General features: G+C 42.2%; 2 protein-coding genes across 7 annotated transcripts; one reads left to right on the top strand and one right to left on the bottom strand.

The window, feature by feature from the left end:
* Nucleotides 1–10: 10 nt before the first annotated feature.
* On the bottom strand, nt 11–1,052 carry LOC130548087 (transmembrane protein 60-like). Of its 2 annotated transcripts, none has more exons than XM_057324565.1 (2): nt 931–1,052; nt 11–772 (listed from the first exon to the last, which is right to left on the bottom strand). In XM_057324565.1, the coding sequence occupies exon 2, from the start codon at nt 756–758 to the stop codon at nt 381–383; it is 378 nt and encodes a 125-aa protein (XP_057180548.1). In that variant the 5' UTR covers nt 759–772; nt 931–1,052; the 3' UTR covers nt 11–380. The 2 variants fall into 2 exon arrangements, with proteins under 2 accessions (XP_057180548.1, XP_057180549.1); XM_057324566.1 differs by having other exon boundaries at nt 11–792; nt 931–1,044.
* A 457-nt stretch (nt 1,053–1,509) lies between these two features.
* Nucleotides 1,510–14,953, top strand: phtf2 (putative homeodomain transcription factor 2). 5 transcript variants are annotated; one of them, XM_057324558.1, is made up of 18 exons: nt 1,512–1,677; nt 2,966–3,048; nt 7,217–7,273; nt 9,823–9,892; nt 10,020–10,178; nt 10,538–10,724; nt 10,909–11,070; nt 11,332–11,530; nt 11,614–11,778; nt 11,848–12,069; nt 12,192–12,320; nt 12,409–12,681; nt 12,830–12,961; nt 13,039–13,125; nt 13,208–13,363; nt 13,441–13,536; nt 13,688–13,813; nt 13,900–14,953. In XM_057324558.1, the coding sequence occupies exons 2-18, from the start codon at nt 3,004–3,006 to the stop codon at nt 13,918–13,920; spliced, it is 2,286 nt and encodes a 761-aa protein (XP_057180541.1). In that variant the 5' UTR covers nt 1,512–1,677; nt 2,966–3,003; the 3' UTR covers nt 13,921–14,953. The 5 variants fall into 5 exon arrangements, with proteins under 5 accessions (XP_057180540.1, XP_057180539.1, XP_057180541.1 ...); XM_057324557.1 differs by having other exon boundaries at nt 1,510–1,677; nt 11,335–11,530; nt 11,614–12,069; XM_057324556.1 differs by having other exon boundaries at nt 1,511–1,677; nt 11,614–12,069.
* The last annotated feature ends 287 nt before the right edge of the window (nt 14,954–15,240 follow it).

Here is a 15,240-nt window from a genome sequence, read left to right as displayed (position 1 = left end):
CAAAAACAAAATACACAGCGGCCCTGCATAATACAATAAGTGTTACAAATACAAATGTACTTTTTACTTTATTTAGCAAACAACGGCACGGAAACTACGCTGTATCTTGCCGTGCTTATCTGTTTGTTGCCATAGATACGCAACATACCAATCGCTAAACACGCTGAAGATATTAATGGGTTTCTCTCACACACATAATTGTTTCACGTCAGAATACATTTATTAAGTCATTTAGAGGACATTAATGATGAATATTGTGACATTTGAAATTTTAACACGTTGAGGCCATAACATATCAGCATTTTAATATAAAATAATTCATTTGTGTTTGGAATGACGTTAGGGTGAGTTTTCATGTTGTGTGTGTAAAGCGTCGTGTTTTAGTGAGTGTGTTGTGGCAGGATGTTGTAGCCGAGCTCAATCATGGCTCCCGTGAGGAGCGTCCATAGAGGCACACAGATGAACACGAGCCGCAGGTTTGTCAGCTGCTCGAGTCGCGCGCACAGAGTCAAACAGAACCCGACCTTCAGCAATAAAGCCAGCAGGTACCAGACCTTGAGTCGCGGGTCATAACCCGCCCGACAACGCCCGGCCACTTTTACACCCAACATCAGCAGCAGCACACTGTCAAAGATCCAGACGGGCAGAAAGATGAGGAACCAGCTCCATTTCACCTTCCCATCGAGCTTCAGAACCAGGAGGATGAGGAAGATGAGTGTGAAGACCCAAGTGAGAAGAACGCGCTGAGCCAAAGACATCAGGAATACAATCACTGCAACACAACGACCAAACCTTGAGAAAATAAACCACAGTTCGCTTATAATTGTAACGTGTCACGTTAGTAATCATGTTTTTGGCGGATTTCTGACGTTCGCGTATCACCGTTTAAAAGCCCATATCACACCAGAAAATCAACATCACGACTCTCACCTCACACAGTCCAATAAAAATCTCTGTCATGACTACATGATTTTCTTATCGCGTATAATGAAATGAGTCTTTCAGTCGCGCGTTTCCTGCAGCTGTCACTCAAACCGAATTCTGCTTCCGGGTTCAGCAGCTTGTACCGGATGAGTTTGAATATTTGCGTCCAAGGAGACGTTGATCAGGTCACAGCTGTTTAAAACACATAATGTTGTATTATCATCAGTTATTGTAACTAGACACATTTGACTATATGTAATAGTTATGACGTTTTTTTTTCATCTGTAAAGTAAGACACGATTTGACACACCGAGGCGTTTCTATCGTAGGTCCGCTAGAAGAGGACATGAATCATTTTGTATCACATAACGTACATATGATTATCTAAACCATCTCATCCCCATTGAACATTCTTCTCTTAATTGTGTTGTACTTTACGTGTCGTTTACACCGTTATCACGCATAAACTGTCAGTAATACTGTCGTGTTTAGAAGTAAATGTGATTTGAGCTGCGCGTTTATTCAACGCGTGTCGGTAACGCGGATCTTCAAGCAGTCCGTAAAACGGCAAAGAGACCGACAGAAAGACAAAAAAGCGATCGCACAACGAGAGAGAGAGAGGGACAAACATAAACCAATCTCAGACCGAAAGAGAAATAAAAGCATCACAGACAGAACCTAGCGTTTATCAGCGTCTTCATCACATTACGATTCAGTCTGTCGAGCAATGAAGAACTAAAGATCTTCACTGAGGTAAATAAACATCCATAATCATCACACATGGGTTTTATTGTTCTCTAAATGATAGTTTGAAAGAGGCAGAATCACATTAATCTGTGACGAGTATCTCGTTTTATCTCAGATTTGTGTGTGCGTGTTTGGCTTTTATAACGACACTTGTGTGTGAACAATTTACCGTCATACAGTTTGTTTTGTGCATTCATGATTCGTTAACTGTCTTGCTGCAAAGTCTTCAGGAGAAAATCTTTTTCGCTTGTCTTAAGGATGATTTACCAAACGCGTGTCTGTCTACAGTCATTCATCTCTGAAGATTTTCAAGGCTATTTTTGGTTGTTTGTTCCAGTAATAACTTCACTGTGCTATTTTTCTCCAGATCACAGTCTGTCCTGCACACAGATCAGCAGTTTGATGTCAGTCCTATGCTAGTCTGATGTCAGTCCTGTGTTAGTCTGATGTCAGTCCTGTGTTAGTCTGATGTCAGTCCCGTGTTAGTCTGATGTCAGTCCCATGTTAGTCTGATGTTTGTCTGATGCCAGTCCTGACAGACAGACAGACAGACAGACAGACAGACAGACAGACAGACAGACAGACGTCTGTGTGTTTGTTTATGTGTGTTATTTTCCCACCTTGTTCTGGAACAAGAAAATCTGTTGTATAATTTCAGACACCGTGATGTTCTGATGTGTGTGTCAGGGCGGGTCACCCACACGCCCAGTTTCACACCCGTAAATCACAGACAAATCTAATCCTGTGTGTGTGTGTTTTTTTTCAGGAATGTGTAGGGAGGAGAGAGTTTGTATGTAAAATATGTAAATGGTGTAATTTGCCTGCTCTTGTTGTTGTTCTGAAGAGCAGAATGACTGAACATGTCATACATGTGTGTGTGTGTGATGTATTAAACACGTCAGCAAGGAAAAACTAAAACAATAATGATTTCATGCTGATGATTGGTCATTCATACACTTACACATATGATATGAACTCATGCGCTCCATGAATGACACGCGTGTTTATGTCACTGTGATGGACTGCTTAAACACACAGTACAGCATGACACCAGCAGCTGCTCTGTGTGTGTGAGTAAATGCAGAGATGGTTTGGGTTAGAAAATACCATTAGATGAGTGAACAACAGACGTCTAAGCCAAGTCCCAAAAACAAACCTGTGTGTGCGTGTGTTAGTTGTTGTTTTCAGACACACCTTTGCTTCTGGTAAGAGGAGCTTTAGTGCGTCACACTGCTGTCTGCCTGACTGATCTCTCTCTCTCTCTCTCTCTTGCTCTCTCTCTGTGTGTTCACAGCTTGAAATGATGGTGTGTGTGTGACCTGTTACATGTAAATGGCGTGTAAAGTGCGTGATCCTGTGCTGTGGTATCAGAGGAAGGTAAGTTCTGCTGTTTGTGTGTTTTTGTGTGTTTGTGTGTGTGATGTTCTACACTCATATTTGATTCTGTCACTCAGTTCCGCCTGTGTCAGAACACGTGAAATTATGTTTTGTCTGTGAGTGTGGACACTAATCTACAGCTTTTCTACAGTACCGACTTTACAGAACATAAAATAGACGACACACGTTAACCTCAGTGCTTACACAACATCCAGACGGATCGCTGATCTGACACTGACACTGACAACATTACTCTTATCAACTCCACATTCTCTTTATTCTTCTAAATGCTCATGACACTTGAATCGGGAAAGGGTTTGTTTTGTAATAAATGAGACTTTTATTAAAATACACACATTTGAATATGGAGTAGTGTGATTTTGTGAACAGAGAACAGTACCAGAAGCAATAAAACAGAACTAAATGTATTAGGCTAAATTCTCTTTGCATTAGTTACTGAACCCAATGAGAAACCCACCATGACATTGTTTAATATTCATCTGATGTGTGGCTTGATAATGTATTTTTGTTCCTAAATCCAAAATGATAAGATGATCAGCTTCTCTTCTTTACATTGATGCAAGTGCATTTGTTGTGTATACTCACAGCCCACCATACCATGAGTCTGTGTAGAGCTGTGTGTGTGTTACAGGAAACAGGCGTTACCCTACAGCTCAGTCAAACAGCTGAGCTTTATTTAGAAACACACATAACATCATTCCAGACAGAAACTGTGTGTGTTGTGTTGTCATTATCAGATCCTCTGCAGCGCTGCTGTTGTGATGTCATTCATTTACAATGAAAATATCTGTGTGAAGGACTCGGTTTGTGTGTGTGTGTGTGTGTGTGTGTCACTGCGGCACAGGTTGTTGCTGTTATGTAACTGCATGGCTGCCATAGCAACGTAAAGCTTCAACGCACGCACGCACACACACACACACACACACACACACACACACACACACGTGTGCGCGGGTTCTCCTGCTGTATGTTTAATGAGAATAAACGGATGAATTATTCAGTTGTTTCCACTGCAGCGTGACTTCGGTCCTGCGTCTTCACCTCCAGTGTGTAAATGACACCATGCTGCACTTATCACCCCCGGCAACAATCAGACCAATGACCCGATCTACAGAAACCTTAAAGATGTGTTCTCATGACAACACGTAGAGTCTGAAATGAAAGCGTGACTGAAATATGCAGATTCATTGCCACAGAGATGTGATGTGATAAGAACACTTTCATTTCATTTGTGGAAATCATTCAACCGAGTGCAGATGGCGCATGTCTGTCTGTCTGTCCGACCGTCCGTCCGTCTGTCTGTATGTCTGTTTGTCTGTCTGTGTGTCTCTCTTTCTGTCTGTCTGTATCTATCTGTCTGTCCAGGGCTCTAGAGTGCGACCAGCTGTTCGAGGGAGAAAAAAAGTCTTCGCGACTCTGAAAGTCTCCCTGTGATTCAACAACAGACACACATTAGGCCCATATCGTGGTCTAAACCAATCAGAGATAGTGAAGGGCGGACCCCCCTCTGATTGGCCGTGGTCCAGATTTTCCTGTACATGTGTGTACCAGAGGTCGCGTTAACCGAAAATTCTCTTGTCATTGACAGATTTTTTTACCAGTGATGGAAAAATCTGAAGGCCGTTCGTCCGTCATTTTGACGGATTACAATGAGGGCAATTTGTAACTCCCCGTTTCCCTTCATTAGAGCGTGATGTGCTCGCGAAGGGACGTGCGTGTTTTCACCTGTCATTGTTACTGACTAGACATATGTGATGTGATGCGATCTGGAAAAACCCGTCGGATGTCGCGCTGGGACGCGGGAAAGACAGTTCACCTATCAAAGTAAACCACATAACATGAAGAATGAAGGAGTATCAATGCACATTTCCCGCCAGTCCTGTGTAAACTACGGCATGCAAAGTTTTTTATACAATGTTTTCGTGAGATGACAGAGCTCCCCGTCTGCAGCACCGGGAGTTATCCGATCGCAAAACATACAAGGGATGATTATGAGTCCAGACACTATGCACATGATAAACGAGGTAAAACTTGCTTCACTGCTTATTAGTTGTTGTCCGTAATGTTTGCTAGTTTCCTTGTGTAGTGATAATGGCAGAGCTCTCGTTCTGTAAGTGTGCCCGCACCATTTTCCTTACTTTCCTTTTATTCAAACGGTTTTGTACAGTATTTTTAGACTTCAACACTGGGAAATGTTTTTTTTTATTAAATTGTTATTAGAGTAAGACTTTTACCACTGTAAAGTGACTTTTCCTTGTGATACTGGACTGTTGTGCTTTTATTTTCATCACTTAACTTTAAACTCGTTTTCCTCCAAATTCCGTTCCTGTAAATCCTAGCGCTTCAGCCGACCTCAGCCATAACTTTTGTTACATACACAAGGTATGAGCAAAATAAAACTGATTTGGAAAGGGCTTGAATATGGTATCAAAAACAGTAATATATAAATTTGCACCATGTGTTGGGTTTTCCCAGATCGAATCACATATGAACATAAACATTAAAACATTAAATATATAGATGAATATAAACAACAACGGCTTTATTGGGCATTCAGTTGTATTAAAATACAACAAGTTCCGAGATGCAAGTACAGCGTGATGACGTCACGAACATACTAATTACCACGTAAAGCCACCTTGCACCATAGTGACGGGTAATAATAGATTATGACTGATTTTTTATGAGCGTGTCTGTCAAAATGACGGAAAATAAAAAGGTCTAGCGCAACCTCTGGTGTGTAAGTGTGAAAATGCGTGTGCTGCAGTCAGACAGAGAGGGGAGGAGCCTATAGGCCCATCAGTTAAACAGAGTGGATGATGAGAGAAGGTGAAAAGAACGATTGACAACTTTTTCGTGAATAATGTTAAGTTAAGGCCTGATCCGTCCGAAAATCATAAGCAATGCTCTGACACGGAGCCATCAACCTCCCAGGTTATGTAAAGCCCTGGTCCATTTATCTTGAGATGTTTTAAATTTAAGTTCACTGAAGCACTTTAAGCACCAACACGTTTTCAGTAAGTTACCTTTCTTGTAGAATTGTGCTTCAAATAAAGAACTTTATGTTGACCAGATTGTTAGTTAATCATTTACAAGTCAATTTTGCCTATATGGACAGCGATTTTTAAAAAAGTGAGCTGGTAAAACTGCGGTGTTAAATGCGATTCGGCCGAAAATTTGGGTGCACCTAACTTTTGTGCTGGTGCACCTAAGAAAAAAAGTTAGGCGCACCAGTGCAACCAGTGCAAAAAGTTAGTCTAGAGCCCTGCTGTCTGTATCTGTCTGTCCGTCTGTCTGTCCGTCTGTTTGTCTGTCTGTTTGTCTGTGTGTCTCTCTTTCTGTCTGTCTGTCTGTCTGTCTGTCTGTCTGTCTGTCTGTCTGTCTGTCCGTCCGTCCGTCCGTCCGTCCGTCCGTCTGTCTGTTTGTCTGTGTGTCTCTCTTTCTGTCTGTCTCTGTCTCTGTGTCTCTCTTTCTCTCTGTCTGTCTGTATCTGTCTGTCTGTATCAGTCTGTATATGTCTGTCTCTCTGTTTGTCTGTCTCTCTGTCTGTCTGTCTGTATCTGTCTGTCTGTATCAGTATGTCAGTCTGTATATGTCTGTCTGTCTGTCTGTCTGTCTGTGTGTGTGTCTCTCTTTCTCTCTGTCTGTCTGTCTGTCTGTCTGTGTGTCTCTCTTTCTCGCTGTCTGTCTGTCTCTCTGTCTGTCTGTCTGTCTGTCTCTCTCAATTTCTCAATTTAGGTGTGCTTTATTGGCATGACAAAGTGTACATTCGTATTGCCAAAGCATTTGCAGCTGGACTGCGTACAAATAGTGCAATGTAAACAAACGAAAAGAAAGATAATTCTTGTTGTCCTTTACTACCGTAAACAATAAATATGGTCTCTCTCTCTTCTTTCTGTCTGTTGTTGTAAGTTCTCTGTCCTCTAGAATGTATTTCAATATGTTTTGAATAATTGTGTTAGTAAATGTTTGTGTTGTTTTTCTCATGTAATTGTCTGTTTGTTGTCCAGTGTTCTGGGTTTCTTCAGAAGAGTGGAACTGTATCAGGCTATACATAAAGAGTCATATCAGACAGTTGACATGTATGTAATGAATTATAAGACATGGTGGGCATACTTGATAGTTTTGATGTGTGTTTGTGTATTAGATTGGTGCATATGATCAGCAGATTTGGGAGAAATCAGTGGAGCAGCGAGAGATCAAGGTAAAGAATCAATCACTCTTCATTCATTCTCTTATCTTCTCACATCTCTTCTTTCTGTTTGTGTTCAACATTTCTCACTCACCCTATCACCTTCCTCACAAGCAGTTTATTAGACGGGTGAGTACAGCACTGCCGCTGTCAGTCTGCAGGTGGAGCCGTGTGTGTGTACGGTGTTGTTTGACAGCATGTTTAGATTGACATCATGCTGCTCTTCTGATGAAGGATGACACACTAACACTAAACACACCTCATCTTTCTAGATTTGTCTCATTCAGAGAGCCAGTTACCTGAAAACATTTGCATTATGTGCTCTGTTCTTAACATGACTGATGGACAGGTCAAGTGAGAGAGAGAGTAGACTGAAGACTATTGATGGTCTGATATCAAATATATAATCTATAAAACATGAGAAAACACGTGAGACTCATATCATCATCTTTTGTAGTTTACAGAGATACATATGATTTTGTTTGTATGATGATGTGAACGCACATGTACTTTACAACAATATAACCCACTGTGTGTATGTAGTTTACATCTAACCTTTTAACATGAGTGCTTATGTTGGCAGTGTTTCATATTGAAGTTGGTGATGAGTTTGATCATAAATGTTCACAGCATGTTCATGTGTGTAGTGTATATACTGTATATATACGTATATATACAGTGGCTTGCAAAAGTATTTATCCCCCTTCATTTTATTCACATTTTGTTATGCTGCTGCCTTATCTTAAACTACTTTAAAAATTTTTTTTTTTACGTTAATCTACACTCCATGCACAATAATGACAAAACAAAAAACTGATTTTTGACAGCTTTGCAAATTTATTAAAAATAAAAAACAAAAATAAGTACATTGCATAAGTATTCATACCCTTTTCTGGGACACTTGAAATTTAGCTCAAAAGCATTAGTTTAGCTTGTTGATGTTTATACACTTCGAGTGGAGTTAACCTGTGCCAAATTCAATTGAATAAGTATGATTTGGAGCGGCACATACCTCTCTATAAAGGGTGCAACAGCTGAAAATGCGTATCAAAGTAAAAACCAAGACATGAGGTCAAAAGAGCTGCCGGTAGAGCTTTGAGACAGGATTGTATCAAGGCACAGATCTGGGGAAGACTTCTGAAAAAAATCTGCTGTATTGAAGGTTCACAGAAGCATGTAGCCTCCATTTATCCTCAATGAAAGAGGTTTGGAACCACCAGATCTCTTACTTGAGCTGACCTCCTGTCCAAACTGAGCCATCGATGGAGAAGGGGCTTGGTTAGAGCGGTGACCAAGAAGCTGATGATCACTCTGGTTGAGCTCCATGATCATATATGGAGATGGGAGAAACTTACAGAAGGACAAACATCACTGCAACACTCCACCAATCTGGGCTTTATGGCTCAGTGGCCAGACTCAAGCCTTTGCTCAGTGAAGACACATGGAAACTTGAAATATGCAAAAACTTACTTCAACGAATCTTTCAAACTGTCAGAAACAAGATATTCTGGTCTGATGAATCTCAGATTCATGCATCATGTCTGGAGAAAAACAAGCACTGCTCAACACCTGTACAATACCGTCTTAACAGTAAAGTGTAGTGGAAACAGCATCATGATGTGGGGGTGTTTCTCAGCTTCAGGGACTGTACACAAAATAGGGAGATAATGATCATGAAAACCTAGCCCAGAACATTCAGAACCTCGGACAGGGCAGAAGGTTCATTCTCCAACATGACAATGATCCTAAGCACACAACTAAAACAATGCAAGAGTGGCTTATGGACAACTCTGTCTATGTCCTTGAGTGGCCCAGCTAGTGCTTGAACCCAACTGAACATCTCTGTAGAAACCTGAACATGTCTGTCTACTGATGATCTCCATCCAACCTGACAGAGTTTGAGAGGATCTGAGGAGAAGAATGACAGAAAATTGCCAAATGTAGATGTGTAAAGCTTTTCACATCATACCCAAAAAGATTTGAGTCTGTAAAGGCGCTATAACCATTTTCTGAGTTGAGGGTATGAATACTTATGCAATGTACTTATTTTTGTTTTTTATTTTTAATGAATTTGCAAAGCTGTCAAAAATCAGTTTTTTGTTTTGTCATTATTGTGCATGGAGTGTAGATTAATGTAAAAAAATAATCATTTAAAGTAGTTTAAGATAAGGCAGCAGCATAACAAAATGTGAATAAAATGAAGGGGGATGAATACTTTTGCAAGCCACTGTATATATAAGAGGAGGACGTGATAACCATAAACACAAACACATGACCTCTATTCTGTCTGTATATTTATTATAATCAACATGTCAAAAATATACTTTGATAAAATAAATCGCAAAAGCTACATTGCAGTGTTCTCAAGGTGGGTTTTTTTCTAAATGAAAATAAAGTCATGCACACTGATATCTGAAGGCATGAAACACTGTCAAACAAAACAACTGCAGATGTATTTCACAAGGTTTATTCTGATTTTGTAATTTCATCAGTTCAACACGCACGGTTTTCATGTTAACTCTCTCATCTGAAGGCTCTCCGTGATGTTGTTTTGTCTGTAGGGTCTGAGAAACAAACCAAAGAAGACAGGTCATGTGAAACCGGACCTGATCGATGTGGATCTGGTCAGAGGTGAGAAGTGATGACATCACAGCACCTGAAACCATCTGATCTGAGATCTGTGGTGTATTGGATGGAGTTTGCTCTGTGTGGTGAATAAGATCTTCATGTCTCTACTGTGCTTTTATTCTCTCTTTAGGGTCGGCTTTTGCCAAGGCCAAGCCCGAGAGCCCGTGGACGTCTCTGACCCGGAAGGGCATCGTCCGAGTGGTTTTCTTCCCTTTTTTCTTCCGCTGGTGGATTCAGGTGACGTCCAGAGGAATCTTTTACCTGCTTCTGTCTCTCTATCTGCTGCAAGGTGAGTGTGTGTCATGTGACACATGACAGTGGATGCAGGTGTTAATCTGTGTACGTGTTTGACATACCGCATCTGTGCAGAAAACACGACAAACCGCAAAGAAAATGTAGTCTTTACATTTCAGTGATTGTTTTGATGTGAATCAGTGATGTCATCAGTGTGTGTGTGTGAATAGACTGAGGTGAAGTTTACTACGCAAAGCACGTTGTGGTTTGCACCGACAGTGTTTATCCTCATCGTGAGGGAATGTCGTGTTTAATTTAATCTTTGACGTGTTTCAGTCTGTTCATGTTGGCACGTGTGTGTGTAACTCAAGTCAGAGTGTTTGAAGTGTGTTTGTTGTCGTTTCCTTGTTGCAGCTCTTGCAGCCGTGCTGTTTATCAGCATTTCCAGCGCTCATGCGATTCCCACCACCGAAGTGTTCGGTGCCTTCTGGTTAATGCTGCTGTTAGGAACGGTTCACTGTCAGATCGTCTCCACACACACACCCAAAACCCCCAGCAGCAGTAACACCAGCAGCGGTGGCGGCAGCGGAAAGAGGCGCAGGTGAGATTCGTGTCTTTGCACATGAAATCATCAACTTTATCGTAAACGAATCGTAAAATCGATGCTCTAATGGGATCTTTCAAGCTTTTGCCTTTGCTTCTTTACTTTGGGAGCTCTGAAGCCAAATATGACACTGTTCTGGACTTTTCTAAGTGCTCTGCACTTCTAATGTTTCTCGCTGAAGGAAGTTGAGGAAATCCGCTCATTTGGAGGTTCATAGAGAAGCGGATGGTTCTAGCACTACTGATAACGCTCAGGAGGGGGCGCTGCACAGCTCCATCTCTGCTGGCACCCGCGGCCTCGGCTCTTTCTTCAGAGATTTCTGGCATGGTATCTTTAAAGCGGGGTGTGTATTTCTGTCTCTTTCGTTTTCTTCTCCCAGGCTGCAACATCCCTTTGCTAAAAACACATTTGCTGGTATAAATGACGGACGCAACGGTTCGCTTTCGTTTTGTGTGTCTGTCGCTGGATAAGGGATTTTGTAGCCGTTTCATTCATTTGCTCCATGTTTGAACTTCGCCTTATGTACGGCTGATTCAGCCCACACTGAGGTGGTAACAGAAACCTTTCAGGCTGTTCTTCTCACGTTCTCTAGTTGTCGTTCCAGTAGGTCTAAAAAGTCCAAGCAGTCCATCGATAAGTCGACGGAGACCGACAACGGATACGTGTCTCTGGACGGACGTTTCACCAGTAAAAGCAGCGAGGAAGGGTTACAGTTTCACCAGCCGCACTGCGACCTGCTGCGTGGAGAAGAGACCTGCTGGAACGTCCAGAACACCAGAAATCAACCCACACCTGCCAACAAGGTACCGTCTCGCATGCACGTGCGTCCGTGAGCTAGCGCACACGGCTGTGACTGAAGCGCATTTCTGTCTTGTGTTGCCTGCAGGAGGCCGAGGTGGTGCGCGGCGCAGAGAACGTGTCCGATGAAGCGTCCAGTGAAGAAGACCCAGAGAACTATAGCGCCCTCCGCAGGGGAGCGGAGCACAAGAACAGCGACTGCACGCTACGCAACAGAAAAACACATCACTACAAAAAACATTACCCTACTGAGGTACAAACACGCTCGCAGGCACATGGAACATACACACACACACTCATTTATTTCTCTCGCTTAATTCAGGAGACAATGAAATCAGGAACAAGCTGCAGTTCCCGCTGCTCGAGTTCACGGACGCAGGAATCGGAGAGCGCGCGGCACGGCTCGGAGACGGAGGATGTGCTGTGGGAAGATTTCCTGCACTGCGCCGAGTGCCGCTCATCCTGCACGAGCGAGACGGACGCCGACGGTTCGGCCGCCTGTTCTTCCTCTAAGAAAGAGTTCAGAGACGACCCGTTTCATCAGGTGAGCTGTCTTGTTAGTGAAACACCTAGTGTACATTTGCTTTGCTGTAATAAATATCAGAAAAATAAATGTTGCTCCTCATTCGTTCATTAAACGTGTTTTATGTCTCTCTGCTGGTGAAGGGTCATGCGCCGTGGCTTCACAGTTCAAACCCGGGTCTGGAGCGCGTCAGCGCCATCGTGTGGGAAGGAAACGAGTGTAAGAAAGCCGACATGTCTGTGCTGGAGATCAGCGGTATGATTATGAACAGGGTGAGTCTGAATGCTACAAACACTCTCTATACGAAGACCTTCCGTTCAGCTTGATCCAGTGTGATGTCATTTCCTGTGTGCTTTACAGGTGAATCTGTACATGCCCGGGATCGGCTATCAGATATTGGGCAACCTGGTGTCTGTGGCTCTGGGTTTAACTCCGTTCGCCTTTAGATTGTTCCAGTATAAAGACCCGGAGCAGCTTGCGTCCCTGTCGCCCGGCGAGCTCGTGTCCGTCGCTTTCGGCTCCTCGGCCGACATCCTGGTGGTCGCCATGGTGACCGTGAGCTTCCTCGTGCGCGTGTGTCTCATCTGGCTTTTCTTCTTTCTGCTCAGCGTCGCAGAGAGAACGTACAAGCAGGTGAGAGATGTCCAACTGTCAGTCAGCTGAATTACAACAAACCACAGATGATCACCTTCAACTTCTGCTCACGCAACGCATCTGTTGTGTTACTGTGAAGTTGATTGTTTGTTTGTGCTCAAGCCTTTTTTATTTTCGCCTCTTTCAGCGGCTTCTGTTTGCAAAGCTGTTCGGTCATTTGACATCAGCACGAAGAGCCAGAAAATCTGAAGTCCCTCATTTCCGTTTGAAGAAGGTTCAGAACATCAAGATGTGGCTCTCACTGCGTTCCTACCTGAAGGTAGAAATTGTGCTTAAAATTTTTCGGACATTCTGAAATGATCTCCGGTGTAAACTAACATTTGTGTGTGTGCACAGCGGCGTGGTCCTCAGCGTTCGGTGGACGTGATCATTTCTTCTGCGTTTCTTCTCACTCTGTCTGTGGTTTTCATCTGCTGCGCTCAGGTCAGTCTCTGGATGATGTCAAGTGTTTTTGTGTCATGACTCCTCATTGTGCTGCAGTGTTCGTCATGTGTTTGTGCTGCAGTTGCTGCACATGCACGAGACGTTCCTGGAGTTTCATTATAACTGGGAGCTGGTGATCTGGTGCACGTCGCTGTCGCTTTTTCTGCTGCGATTCGTCACGCTGGGTTCAGAGACCAGCAAGAAGTACAGCAACACCTCCATCCTACTGACAGAACAGGTACACACACACAGTCACACACGCATGCTCACACACGATCCCAGAATACTAAATTTATGTGTTTCTACTTCATTCAGATTAATTTGTACTTGAAGATGGAGAAGAAACCAAATAAGAAAGAAGAACTAACGCTGGTCAACAATGTCCTCAAACTGGCCACCAAATTATTAAAGGTATTCACATATTACACACACACACAGACGATCTGCATTTAGGAATGAAATCAGACTTCAGAACCCTCTTAATGAAGAAAGGTGTTTTATTGCACAGTGATTGACAAGAGAAAACTGAGTGTCAGTATGTGTACCTGTCTGTGTCTTTCAGGAGTTAGACGCTCCGTTTCGTTTATACGGTCTCACCATGAACCCGCTTCTGTACAACATCACTCAGGTGGTCATTCTGTCGGCCGTGTCAGGGGTCATCAGTGACCTGCTGGGCTTCAATCTAAAGGTCAGGGCTGTTGGATGCTGATGGTTTCTGTGGAGAGCTGCTTTTTGTGTCAGCACATTTGTTCACTCTCTGCTTTTCCTTCACAGCTGTGGAAGATCAAATCGTGATGGTGAATCTTCTGGTTTTGGTTTACTGACTTGATGCTGCACGTGATGAACACACAGCGGTGCTGTTTCCCCTCATCAGGGGCGTCCTGACAATGACCTCTGTTATCAAAGTGTTGAAATCGTGCAATTCAGCTACTTATTTGATTTTTTTTAAATATCAAGTATTTGTTTTAGCTGTTACAATTGTTTTAAGTATTATTTCCTTCACTCTGGATGTGATGTTCTCATAGGAAAGAAAATTCACATGTTTCATATACAGCTGTGATGTGTAAGAGTCCTGCCGGATGTTGTGCATTTGAATGTGAGTCTCGGCCTAAACTGACATGCACACAAAGTTGAACGAAATTTGAACGTTTTATACACATGTCATCTATGTCTGTTGGAGTCTTCATCAGTTTTCAGCTTGAAATGTGAGTTTATATTCTCAGCAATAATTGTGAGTTTATACTTCAAATCGTTTGAAGTACGGTGTCTTTTTGGTAGACACTATTTTTGTGTGTGTGTGTGTCTGTGATAGACACTTGCGTGTTCTGTTAGTGTGTGTATGTGTTTTTTCAGAGCTGCAGTTATTGTGCACTTTAAAGGAAAAAAGGTTACATGTTTTAATGTCAGAAGTGTTTGCTGTTTTATGTAATACAGGACTGTCAGCTAAACCACCAAAGGTTATTTATTGTTTTTCCATTTTAGAGATGAATGTATAGACTCTGATTATACGTTGGTTTGTAAAAGGGGCTGACAGATTTGTTTTTGTGATTAGTGTAATTATTTTGTTCTCTGTTAAAGCTTGTTTCATACAGACACTTGTATTTCTGTATTTATAGAGGAAACATTAGCTGTTACATAAAACACTATTTGGGAAAAACAGATAGTGTCTTGTTTGTTTTTCTGTTGCGTTTTGACTGAGTTTCTGATGCTGGTTATAGAAAAATGTGAGGAGTTTAATTTCTTAGTTTTCCACAGCAGTGAAGGTCAAAGCTGATGTGCTGTTGTCATGTTTCAACCCGCTGAACAACAATAAATTCATGAAAAACGCTATCTGCCTCTCTCCGATTTTAAATTTAGGGTTAGCTAACTGTTCAAAGATGCCAAAATATCCGTATAGCCAATGAGAAATCTAACCTGATCTCACGGGAATTCGTGGCTAATTCTTATGAATTCTTGACATTGAGTTGGCGTTTATCAGTATCATTTCCATGTGATGATCGCACATCTACTGTCTATGGCTATGGGCCTCATTCATGAAACGTGAGCAGAAAGAATTTTTGAGTAAATCGTTCTGATGTATAATGTTCGCATTTTCAGAATTCAAAACGTTCTTTA

This window comes from Triplophysa rosa, linkage group LG24 (genome assembly GCF_024868665.1).
Source record: "Triplophysa rosa linkage group LG24, Trosa_1v2, whole genome shotgun sequence".
NCBI lineage: Eukaryota > Metazoa > Chordata > Actinopteri > Cypriniformes > Nemacheilidae > Triplophysa > Triplophysa rosa.
This window is presented reverse-complemented; position numbering and strand designations above follow the sequence as displayed.

What these genes read in the sequence shown, in the direction of transcription:
- LOC130548087 (XM_057324565.1), bottom strand. Translation starts at nt 758, where the DNA reads ATGTCTTTGGCTCAGCGCGTTCTTCTCACTTGGGTCTTCACACTCATC.
- phtf2 (XM_057324556.1), top strand. Translation starts at nt 3,004, where the DNA reads ATGGCGTGTAAAGTGCGTGATCCTGTGCTGTGGTATCAGAGGAAG. An exon ending in GCGGTATGATTATGAACAGG is followed by an intron (nt 12,321 to 12,408) that starts GTGAGTCTGAAT and finishes TGTGCTTTACAG; the next exon opens with GTGAATCTGTACATGCCCGG. An exon ending in CCATCCTACTGACAGAACAG is followed by an intron (nt 13,364 to 13,440) that starts GTACACACACAC and finishes TACTTCATTCAG; the next exon opens with ATTAATTTGTACTTGAAGAT.